Source organism: Mus musculus, chromosome 17, assembly GCF_000001635.26.
Source record: "Mus musculus strain C57BL/6J chromosome 17, GRCm38.p6 C57BL/6J".
NCBI lineage: Eukaryota > Metazoa > Chordata > Mammalia > Rodentia > Muridae > Mus > Mus musculus.
This window is the reverse complement of record NC_000083.6, coordinates 15,722,556-15,735,426: the sequence shown is the minus strand read 5'-3', so window position 1 is coordinate 15,735,426 and position 12,871 is coordinate 15,722,556. Positions and strand designations below refer to the sequence as shown.

The window sequence follows — 12,871 nt, the reverse complement described above, 5'->3', positions numbered from 1 at the left end:
CAACATACAATAAATATAAAATCTTACCAAAAGACATAATCACTAACATCGTAGGAAAGGTAAGATGAATAGCAAGTAACATTTAAGGCCAGATTTTGCTTTAATATTTAATATTACCACTCTTAATTACAAAGTCAATACTGCAGTTTATCCTCTAGCATTAAGCGGTCTGTAGATATGGTAGTAAGTAATAAGGATCTAGGAAGAACAAAAGTGGAAGGAAATGCAAAGCTAAACCACACCCTAAGGAGTTGAGGACTTCAGAACAGGGACGAGGGGAGGCAGGGAAAGGCCGGCAGAACTATTTCAGAAGTGTAGATGACAACATAAATAATTTTTCCATTTGAATAAAAACATTTAGGAATGGTAATCATCAAATAAGTTAAACTCAAACTTTATTAACAGAAATCATCATCCCTAAATTATGTATTTATAGAACCTGTTTCACTCCTCCAGCTTCTCTGCTGTTATTATTAATCCCATCCATGCCCTCCCTCACTGCACATGGTGAAAACACAATGAGGCAGCAGGAAGAAACAGGGCTGCCTATGCCTTTTACCACCTGCAGGGATGGGGGGGAGAGGGGTGGAGGGAGGGAAGGAGGAAGGGACAGAGGGAGCGAGGGAGACAGGGAGGGAGGGAAGAAGAGAGAGAGAGAGAGAGAGAGAGAGAGAGAGAGACCGACTGTCAAGAAACCATTAAGATTCTGACTCAGGGTTGTAAAACTAAAAAACGTGAAACCATCTAAAAAACTCTCAAAACACTTCCCACTGACAATTACAACGTTCACTCTGCTCCCTGGCTCCACTTAGAAGACTTAAGTCAAATCTGATATGTTTGGCTGAATGCATTAAAATGAAGGGAAATATTTCTCTGATGTCTGCTGCAGACCCTAAATCAGAACTGTAGGGCTGCCTGCAAATAACCTCAAGTAAACACTGCTTTGCTGCAGTCTTTCAGCTTGTGGAACCTCTGACCCCTCTAGGTGGCTGTGAGAGGAGACTGGCAACCTGCAATGACGGGGAGTCTCGCTGTCCCGGGTGAGGAGGTAACTCAGCAAACACTTACTTGCACCAAGAGTGAGCGAGCCAGTTTAAACCATTCAGCTGATAGTCTCTCAGTTCTAAGCCCTCATGTCCTCCAATATAGGATGGTTGTTTCTTCAGAGCTACAAATCTTGGTCTTTGTTTCAATACCTTTGGTCAGAATAAATATTAATATGCAGAATATAAGATATCATGCAAAAAAGATTAATGTCCTTTAGACTATCTTTCACCATAAACATTAACATTTATTTTATTTATTAGTTTCAGAGGTTCTATAATTCAAAATGTATAAGAAGCCAAGTACTATAGTATGGACCCATAATCTGCCCACTCAACAGGTGAGACAAAAAGACTTATTACTAAACACATGAAGCAAGCATGAGGGTCCCGAGCTCAACGCTGGCATGGGCAAGGTAACAGAATCCCAGCTCAAAACCCCAACAGATAACAGCTTCATCAAATATTTATTATTAATTAATTCTACCCTCCACTATCTGACATGTGGATCACTCCTAAACTCTTGCTGGCAATTATAATATTCCACATCTTCCACAGATGCCAGCACTCAAGCAAAACAAAAATATACGTATGTATCTGACGATTCATTTGTTCATGGTTATTTTCTATGACTCTAGCAAGAATGTAGAATAAAATATTTTGTCTTTTGTGGGGGTGGGGGGAATTACTGAGGAAATTCAGTCCCAACAATATACATAGGTCAAGCACTTCAAAAAGGAGTGTCAAATTCATTGACAGCCATTGCTCCAACCATGAACTATGAATAATTTATAAGACTTCTACTCCATGTGATTTTCAAAATACCACTATGAATCTATTCAATCCTGTAATAAAGTAGTAACTAGACTTTAAAACTATCACTAATATTTTTACGTAAGTTTCCAAAGTTTAGAGAAGACAGCCCTAGACAGTCTCTCAGGCCCTGGTTTCTGCTCTCAGTTTCAGCAGCAATCTCTGCTACTTCTAAACCAAGCATATACTTTCAATTTCCAAGGAAATTTTCTTTATGCAGTCTACACACAATCATTACCACCAATTTATCATATTTTAACCTAGCACCACTAGAGAAATATCAGTTCCTCTAACAGGCATACTCAACTAAGTACTTGTTTAGCCTGTATGACATCAGGATTCCACACTCTATACAGGCTTGAAACAAAACACACACATATGCATTAATTTAAAATGTTGGTACTCACTTTGCAATCTTTAAAAGGTGTCGTTTTTGACTGATTCCTGCTAAAATATTCATCGATGCATGTCTGAAACTTTTTGGAAATGAGAGCTCCATCCTCCCAGCTGCACTCTGAGTATGGAAGCCCCTGCCATTTGCAATAATAATCAGGAAGACCAGCTGCTGATTTTTGATTGGAATGAGCTGTGAGATGAATCAGGTACTCATTTTATTTATATTAAATTACATCACAGGCATACTCAGTAAAGGCTACACAAGTGAAAACTAGTCATCTACATACAATACACTTTATTTTAGTAAAAGCAAACGACTGTATCTTGTGTATAAAGGTAAACTTATGTTTGCTTACATGATTTCAAATACAGATGAAATATCTGAACGCAAGCTCGGGAGTACAAACCTAATCCCAGATAGTCAGGAAAGTGAGCATGAGTTCTGAGCTTACGACCATAATGGACAACATAATGAGATCCCATCTCAAAAACACACCACACAGATAAGACGTTATCACACATATTTACCACTAACCAATTATGCGCTCCACTATCTGATACTGTTTGTGTAGATCATCTGTAAGCTCTTGCTGGCAATTATAATATTCCACATCTTCTGGAGAAGCATTTTTCAGCCTGAAAATTTTTAAAGCAACAACAGACTTCAGATTTTTCTCGGTTACTTTATCTTACTGATAATTATCTGTTAGACAAGCTTCCAATGTATCATTTAGTGGTGTAAATCAAGTCTAAACAATGTAGAAAGAGAACATTAGTAGTAGTTTTTTTCTTTCTGTTTTGTTCGTTTCCTTTGTTGTTTTTTTATTTTGTTTTGTTTTGTTTGTGGTAAGGCCAAAGACTGAACCTTGCACGTTCTAGGCAGAGTTCTACCATTCTTACCAACGTTATAAGTTTTTAACGTTGAAAATTTTTGAGAGCATGACAGTCTGTGCAACTCTAAGACAAGTTCAGAGGCCATTCTGAAGACTCTCACCGAGAGGAAATATACACTAGAAATATTTTATGCTGTCATTTTATTTTTAGTTTTGTAACTCTAATATTCAACTATAAAAAATTTTTTAAAGGAATCGTTACCATCGTTTCGTCTCTTGATCTTTTTTCTTATAATTATCCAATTTTTTCATCCCTCTAACGTTCTGCTGCTTCAGGGTCTCTTCTGTCTCCCATGTGTTGTGGATGTGAGACCATCCTTTCCACTTAATTAAATACTGTATGTCTCCTGGCTCTTTGTTTCTTTCAAATCCTGCATTTGGGTCACCATCTGCTTCGACAGCATAAATGGTTGTAGTAGCACCAGTAGCTAGAGGCAAAAGACAAATCCATGTGACTCTGTTACAGTGTTACTTTCTTCCCAATTTAAAGCTTCAAATGTGTACAAACCACTCACTAAATAACCAAACTATTAAAATACAAAAAAATTATAGTAAATTATGTCACAAAAGATAACTAAGAGTTTTAGAACTAAAAAGTAGCTATTTCAATCTGTCTTGCATTTTAAAAGCTGGGGAAGCAGGCAGAGGCCTGACAACCTGAGCTCTATCCCCAGGACTTACATGATAAAGATACCAAACACACACCAAGTTGTCCTCTGGCCACCACATGGGGGCTGTAGCACACACATACATGCATGCACACACACACACACACACACCACATGCACACTGAAGAAATATAAAATTTTCTAATTAATAAGCCATTTTTTTTTTCGGAAAAAAAAATGGGATACTCAACAGCACATCCATTAATATACAGTAACTAGTAACTTGAATTGCTGTTTTAGTTAATTTACTTTCCAGATACGTTAAGCAATAATAAGAAGCCTGTATGCTTAAGACATAGGGGAAATAGTCAAAAAAAAACAAAAACTCTTTAAGTTGAAAGTATAAAAAAAAATAATTTAAAATATACGAAAAACACTATTTTCCTTGCTTACTGAGTTCAAAGCCTTCCCACATGTACAGCACAAGGACATTTCAGAGATGGGCGGGCATGCAATGCCTATTTTCACAGTAGATAAGCAAAGGAGAAGAGAATTCCCTTTTCTTTCTTTCATAACTGCAATGTGCCTAAGAATCGCGGTCGTTTACGCTGTGAATAGTTGAACAAGCACGTACTGAACACTGCTTGCAGCCGTACCTCCTTTCCGCCCCACTCTGCAATCCATAACCCTCTCTATTGTCTCAAACTCCTCGTCCTCAGGCTGAGGGACGTCCTCGCCGCAGACCTCCAGCAGGTCATCGGAGTCGGTTTTCATTTCTTCATCCTCCTTGTAGCTCACATTGACGGTGGCTTGGCGGCGAGAGCTTCGTTTATCATTATCATAATCTTCATCATCTTCATCCTCAGATGAATCAATCTGTCTCTTTTTTTGTCCAAGAATTTTTTTCCCATTTTTTGACTTAGATCTGAGAAAGGAAAGGGGGAAAAAGTGTTTTACAGACACTAGGATAAAAAAATTTTAAGGAACTATACAAAAACAAATTCTCTAAATGGCAATCAAATCACAAAACACTGTACTCACCTATTCTGAGGCTTTCGGCTTCTGACTTTGTTTTTCGGCTCGTAGTCGGACTCTGTCCCGTCGCAGCTGCTTTTATCTCGCTCTTCTTCAGATTCTGAGTCTGAACCAGACTGAGATGGAGATCCGGACCCAGACATCTGCCAGTCTTCACTGTATATAAACATTTTTTATTTAGATATCATAGGTAATTTATACTGCTATAAAACCTAATTATGGTCAAAACTAAATTATATTCCACTGAATACAAAGAAAACTGTTGCTTTGAGCCATACTGGAAAATAGTAAGTATTAGCAGAGTAACAAAGATTGCGCAAAGATTTATCTTATAACCCCAGAGTTTTATTGGCCACTTTACCCTCAAATGAAAAATATTATGTGAACAAATGGTTATAGATAGATAGATAGATAGATAGATAGATAGATAGATAGATAGATAGAGATATATACTATTCTCTTAAAAACAAAAGGAATTCTAACTCCTCGCTTTTTATACAGAAGCAGTGGGGCTCAGCAGAGTGGAGGTCAAGGTGACCTGGTCATGCTGTGCTGTGTTCACCAACCACATCCTGCTTGGTGATGCTCCCACTTGCTGGGTCTTGCTTTGGCTTCACATGGGGAAAGCAGGACTCCTGAGCAGTCCAAGAGGAAGAATCCAGCCAAGTGTGTACAGAAGTGAACACCTATACATCTGAGTGAGTTTCCTGCCTCTGAAAGACCCTTCCCTAGGAGAGGAATCTGCATTGTAGTGTCTTGAAATCACTACAAACTACTATGGGCTCAGAAGGTGGGGGAACAAATCCTTTTATGTGTATGGGGTCTATATGCCACCTGCATTCGTGGTACCAATAGCAGCCAGAAGGAATGCCAGATGCCCTGGGTCTGGATTTACGGAGTGGCCGTTAGCCACTATGTGGGTGACCATTGGGAACCAAACCACTGTTCTGTGGAAGAGCAGCCAGCTCTTAATCACTGAGCCTCTTTCTAGCCTCTAAAGTAATTTTTAAGTAGTAATATGTTTTTTCAAGGGATAAAAAGCTTAATACACATCACATCACTCATGACTATGATGAAGCTAACACAACAAACACACATAAAGCTCCAAGTGGCATGATGCAGACACATGAAAAATTCTTCCAAATACATTTTTCAACGTCATTTTTAATTTTTATACCAAATCAAGTCTATGTATCAGCCCAAAGTATTTGTCTTTTATTATTTTCCTATGACCATGCTAATTGAGAATTTATCAGCTCAATAAAAGATATAAATAGCTGAGAAGACACCATAGTTGAAAATACAATATACTTTTTACTGAAAACTAGAATACAGGGTAGCTCAATCATCAGTGCTTTTCTGAAAGTGTGTAGCCAGCATCACACACACAAAGCTGTAAGACAGATCCAAAGAAATCAGACACAATGCCGCAGAGCAAGACCAAACATGACACAGTAAGATTTACAGAGTAAAGCTAGATTATCTGAAGTACACAAAGTAACACGTATGCCCTTTGAGAGACAGGGAAAAGAGAAACAGCAAATAACCAAAGGTACAAAAACAGAACTTTCAGAAACTAAAAACATGAATCTTATAAACATATAAAACATATTAGAAAAATAGTAAATGCAAACACACATAGAACAAAGTAAATAAACAGAATACCCAAGACAAATAGAAAAAGATCGGTCAAAAACATCAGAATGAAAAGGCAAACTAGTGGAGTGGACCTAATGTAAGAAAGTGTTCTACCTGCTTTCTGGGTCAAAATCTGTGGCAGTTATACTGAGTTTGAGACTCTACGTGAACTCTGCACAGGCAAACTTCCTGTGTAGACGGACTGTTTGGGGAATTAACACAATAACCAAGTCACTCAACTATCCTGCCGTCTTACAGGCTTTTCTCCCAAGTTAGAAAACTTGGAAAGTAGAATGTATTTGGAAAGTAGTTCTTTGATATCACTTAAAGTCAATCTTTAATCTACAAATAAATAGGAAATAGGTTACAACATATAAAAGAACTGGCATAAAAAAAGACATCAGCTGGTTATAGAAAGACAAATGTTATGGTAGTGGTTTAAATTAACTTCAAAAACACCATGAACTAAGAATTTTTAAAACTACTTTTGGAAAGGAAATGTACAAAAGAAATACGAAACCATAGTATTTCCTTAGCATTCAAAGTAAGTTGAATGAGCTGGGCGTGGTGACGCACACCTTTAACACAGCACTCAGGAGGCAGAGGCAGGCAGACCTGAGTCTGAGGCCAGCCTGGTCTACAGAGTGAGTTGTAGGATAGCCAGGGCTACACAGACAAACCCTGTCTCAAAAAACAAGTGAACAAACACAACACAACACAACACGAGTCAGCTGAATGAAATCACATACTCATTGTGCTTCTTCCTCTTGGCACCGCTGGACGAGTCGTCGGAGTCTTCACTGCTGGACGAGTCCTAGCGAGAAACGAGGCTGGGGTCACTAACTCACAATTCAAGTCTAACCGAGTTAGAGTTTCTTTTGCTATGCTAGTCAGCATTCATTTTGCTAGCTATAACTATAACATAGACAGACAGACACACACACACACACACACTATAGTGGTTTGAATGAGATGTTCCCCCTAATCCTGGGCATTGAATAGAGTTCTGAGTTGGTGGTACTCTTTGGGTGGGCGGAGGAAGTATGTCCTGGCTGGAGGAAGTATCACTGGAGCCAGCTTTAACATTTGAAAACTGGGCTATTCCCAATTTACCTCTCTGCTTCCAGTTCATGGTTTGAGTTCTCAGCTCCAGGAGCCATGCCAGCCTGCTGTCCCACTTCCCCACTGTAATAGTGATGGACTCTTTATCCCTCAGGAATGTTAAGCCCCAAATAAATCCTTCCTTCTGTAAATTGCTTTGGTCTTGGTGTTTTTATCACAGCAACCAAAACCTAACTAAGACACATAAAAAAGAATATTACCAAAAAAAGTGGTATGCATGCCAGTTATCTCTTAAAAAGTAAAATTTCTTTTATATGTGTGTTGACACTAGAATACACAAATATATACACAAATATGTGTACTGACAGAGTAGACTACCTCACTATAGAATACATAGTACTATATTATATATGCACTGAAAATTAATAAATTCCAATAACACACTCCAAGTGGGAATAACTCAGGCCAGGAAAGCATGTGAATGAGTGCGTGCGCGCCCAGTTAACACGAGTGAGATTCAGTTGGGGAGAACAGCCCTCAATGAGAAAGCCACTCCATCAGATGGCCTAGAGACAAGTCTGTGGGCATCATCTTGAGTGATGACTGGGGTGTAAGGGCCCAGCCCACTCATGTGGTGTCACCATGGGCAGGTCCTGGAAGGTATAAGAAAGGCAGGTAAAGTGTGAGCCTGAGCCGGGCGGTGGTGGCTCACGCCTTTAATCCCTGCACTTGGAAGGCAGAGGCGGGCGGATTTCTGAGTTCAAGGCCAGCCTGGTCTACAGAGTGAGTTCCAGGACAGCCAGGGCTACACAGAGAAACCCCGTCTTGAAAAACCAACCAAACAAACAAACAAAAAGCCCCTGTCAGCCTGAAGAGCAGTGGCCGTCCATAGCCTGATTCAGTCCCTGGCGCCAGGTCCCTGCCCTGACTTCCTTTCAGGACAGGAAAGGATGATGAAATAGAGGCCCTTTCTTTCCCATTTGCTCCTGGTCAGTGTTTACCACAGAAAGCAAACTAATAAAATACACAAATATTCAAAATAACAAATCTGGACTCTAATTTTATATAGAACTAATAATATGTCTTTACCCATTAAATCATGTGTCTACCATATACATAATATTAGGGGTGAGGCACTGAAAAAAGGCCTCCAAGGTACAATCCTTCTGCCTCCATCTCACTCACAAGTCCTAAGATTACAGATATTCATTCCCATACCAATTCATCATATTTAATATTTCTTGCAAGTGCACCTTTGGCTTCTCCAGTTCTTGTCTTGAAACAGTATTTTACTCGGTACCACGGGTTGGTCTCAAGTACAGAGAGCCAGTGCTTCAGCCTCTCGAGAGCTGGGAAAGCAGGCAGGTATCACATACATTCCTGTTTTGCCATGATGAGGAAACAAATCCCACTGTTTTAGATTAACCTCTAAAAGTAGGAACACTGGTACTAAAAAAGATGTCTGTACATCAAGATTAATACACATACCGAAATACAGACACTACTACCCATTCAAGGCCATGGTGTCTAGTAGGTAAGCAGAGTGTGCTTATGGAGCAGCTCACTGGGAACTTACTTCTTCGGATCCACTATTAGATGAAGCTGGGCGCTGCTGCTGGGCCTGCTGTGGCTGCTTCCTAAGCATTGCAGATCTCTGGACAGCCAGAATACTGGGGCTAGATTTCCAAAACTGTACCAAAAACAAAGCAGGGAGAGATGAAATGTTTCAACATTTACACTCCTCCAAGTAAATTATTCTCCTCGTTCACCGTATGAATACAGTGCTCCTGCAATACAGTGGAATACAATGCAAGGCTTCAGTGACTATGAGAAACACATGGCATGTTGAATCTTTATGTAAAGCCATCATGCTCCTGGTGCTTCCAACGTCTTTCAAAACAGAGTGGAAATGTACTGCATGGCTCCTACATACTCTGCCTACCTATGTTCTCCCGTGTTAGGTGAACGTGAAAAGCCAGAGTCTAAATATAAAGAAACCATGGCACTCTGCAGTTTTGCTCATGCAACTTGACCTTTTTTTTTTTTTTGAGGGGGGTGGGGAGGGGGGATCAGGGGACAGAGTTCTCTGCTAACAAAGCTACAACATGGTTTCTAATTTAGGCCCAAGCATCTTAGTTCTCCAGAGCCTGGTACTCTGAGTACTACAGCTACCTTGCAGTAAGTAAGCTGCAGGCAACGGTTGTCGAGCCCTCCCGCAGTGAGCAATAAAGCATCCCCTTGGGCAGATAGACAGACAAGCCTAACCAGAAGACCTCAAGCAGCCTTTACTCTTAGCTAAGGAATTTAATTTCAACCACTTGGTGCTTGTGGTGCTCGGGACAAATCCAGAATGTCATGCGTGTTAGACAAGTGCTGTACTGCTGCGCTATATGCCCAGGCCATGACACTGTCCAGTCAGTTATAAGATTTAACTTCTGTCTTAAGCCAGTTCAATTGCACTAACTTACCTCGGCTCCGTCGACTTTTGGTGGTTTTGCTTGAACCTTGTTCTCTCGGGATGTGTCTGATTCAGACTCTGATTGACTTCCTGAGTCAGAGCCAGAATCAGAGTCGCTGCTCCCGGATTGGCTGCTGCTTCCGTCACTGCTGCTGCCAGAACTCGAGCCAGATCCAGAGCCTGATGCTGACCCACAATCATCACCTGACTGACTACAATTGAAAATAAAAAACTTTAATCAGAGCATCAGAGCAAAATTCGACAGGAATTTACCTCTTCAGCAGAAAGCTAAACATACAGTTTAATATTTCAATTATCTGTGTCCAAACACAAAGGGCAATGTACATTATAGTAACAGACATATGTGATGGTTCGTATATGCTCGGCCCAGAGAGTGGCACCATGAGGAGATGTGGCCCTGTTGGAGTAGGTGTGACAGTGTGGGTATGGGCTATAAGGCCCTCTCCCTGGCTGCCTGGAAGCCAGTCTTCCACGAGCAGCCTTCAGATGAAGATGTAGAACATTCCGTTCCTCCTGTTCCATGCCTGTCTGGATGCTGCCATGCTCCCACCTTGATGATACTGGACTAATAAACCTCTGAACCTATAAGCCAGCCCCAATTAAATGCTGTCCTTATAAGACTTGTTTTGGTCATGGTGTCTGTTCACAAGGGTAAAACCCTAACTAAGACAGGCATACACATTTGGTTTTCTTTTGTTTTGGTTTGTGAGACACAAGGTTTTTCTATGCCGTCCTGGCTGTTCTCTCTCTGTACATTAGGCTTGCCTGGAACTCACAGAGATTTGCCTACCTCTGCCTCCTGGGGTGCTGGAATTAAATAAAGGTGTGTGCCATCACAGGCCATTGGACATACTTATTTGTAGGACTGTAATCTCCCTCAAAGATGTGCAAGGCCTACCAACTATGAGATCCTCGGCTAGAAACAGGGAAGACAAAAATGTGTAAGTCAAAAAAGCCCTACTAGAGGCTACCTATAACAGTTCAAATTTAGAAACTGTGGGAAATTAATAAACATGTTGGGAATTCTTACTACAGTAGGTAGAAAATAAGCCCATTTCTTGCAGTGAAAACAACATACTTGTTTTCAAGATTATTTCTGTCAATGTAGTGATGCAAGACTGCAATCACTTAAGAGACAGAAGCAGGGGCTGGTGAGATGGCTCAGTGGGTAAGAGCACCCGACTGTTCTTCCAAAGGTCCGGAGTTCAAATCCCAGCAACCACATGGTGGCTCACAACCATCCGTAACGAGATCTGACGCCCTCTTCTGGTGTGTCTAAAGACAGCTACAGTGTACTTACATATAATAAATAAATAAATCTTAAAAAAAAAAAAAAAAAAAAAAGAGACAGAAGCAGAAGGTATTTTCTACCTTCTGTAATTTTCCAAACTGCCACCAGATGGCACAATTTGCTGATAGACTACTTTAAAAAGCTACTCCTTGGGGGTGGGGGGGGGGATACCTAAGAGAGTTATAAAATAGAGTAATAAAATTTCCAGAAAGAATTTTAATTCTGCAAAATAAATGTTTAAATTGACAAATACATATATATTTTTAAAATGTGGTGTAATTTTGTTTCATAGTAATAAAGTAAAACTTTTCCTCTAGTGAGATTTATGGTTGCAACATTGTTTCTACCAACACTGCTTTTTCTCTCCATTCCCTAACGTTCCCACCTTTATTTCCTCCCGCAAACACACAGCTGAGTCTCTCAGCTATCATGAAGTGTCTTTAAAAACAGGGGAGATGTCCCATTTCACCTGAACTACTTTACTTGTACAAACTGGAGCAACACTAGTGGAGATTTTTTTTTCCCTGACAATTTTATTTCTCTATTAACTCGCAGGTAAGAAAACCCATTAATTCAATAAACTTTACTGAGAACCACTCATAGATCAGGCCTGGGGAGACTGAAACAACAAAGTCTTTACAGTCAAAAGACCTCCTACCTTGAGGTAGCTCTGTAAGCTGATAAGCAGCTTCCTGTGCTATGTTTATAACAGCTGATCTAGACATGACTAGGTTTGGTGAATCAATCAAGACCATTTAGTAGAAAGCACTGTTAAATTTATCCTTCCCATAAAAAAAAAAAAATTAAGGAGATGGAAAGTCTTAGATTGTTACTTTGCAGGCATTCTTATTTTCACTAAAGCACCTAGCATAAAATTTGCTTGCCAAACATACACAAGCCCTGAGTTAAAATAAAACTGGGTAAAGCGTGCCTACAAACACTAAGTGGGTGGAGACGGCAGAAAGGTCAGAACATCAGTGGCACTCTTGGTTACAATTTGAGACCTAACACACTGTGTCTAAAATTTAAAAGTTAATGGTTGATGGGACCAAGGGCAGCTTCCTTCCATCCATCCATCCATCATCCATCCATCATCCATCCATCCATCCATCATCCATCCATCCATCATCCATCCATCATCCATCCATCCATCATCCATCCATCCATCCATCATCCATCCATCCATCATCCATCCATCCATCATCCATCCATCCATCATCCATCCATCATCCATCCATCATCCATCCATCATCCATCCATCCATCCATCATCCATCCATCCATCATCCATCCATCCATCTATCCATCATCCATCCATCCATCCATCATCCATCCATCATCCATCCATCCATCCATCATCCATCCATCATCCATCCATCATCCATCCATCCATCTATCCATCATCCATCCATCCATCCATCCATCCATCCATCATCCATCCATCCATCATCCATCCATCATCCATCCGTCCATCCGTCCGTCCATCCGTCCGTCTCTGTTCCAGTAAAGGAACATGTTTATTATTAGAAAGCGGAACTCTGGTATTTACGTGCACAGTAGTTTATTGGGTTGTTCTTTCATAGGATAAAGACTGTGTCAGGACTGAGAGGAAGA

The 12,871-nt window shown here is 40.3% G+C and overlaps 1 protein-coding gene across 1 annotated transcript in view; it reads right to left on the bottom strand.

The window, feature by feature from the left end:
• The window catches only part of Chd1 (chromodomain helicase DNA binding protein 1), a 67,646-nt gene that overhangs the window by 37,186 nt on the left and 17,589 nt on the right, over positions 1-12,871 (bottom strand). Inside the window, exons 3-11 of the mRNA NM_007690.3 lie at positions 9,957-10,158; positions 9,065-9,178; positions 7,176-7,240; positions 4,795-4,944; positions 4,410-4,678; positions 3,348-3,573; positions 2,788-2,888; positions 2,264-2,442; positions 1,069-1,196 (exon numbers count right to left, since the gene is read on the bottom strand). Of these exons, the coding sequence (NP_031716.2) occupies positions 1,069-1,196; positions 2,264-2,442; positions 2,788-2,888; positions 3,348-3,573; positions 4,410-4,678; positions 4,795-4,944; positions 7,176-7,240; positions 9,065-9,178; positions 9,957-10,158 (1,434 nt within the window). The remainder of the gene's footprint in view (positions 1-1,068; positions 1,197-2,263; positions 2,443-2,787; positions 2,889-3,347; positions 3,574-4,409; positions 4,679-4,794; positions 4,945-7,175; positions 7,241-9,064; positions 9,179-9,956; positions 10,159-12,871) is intronic.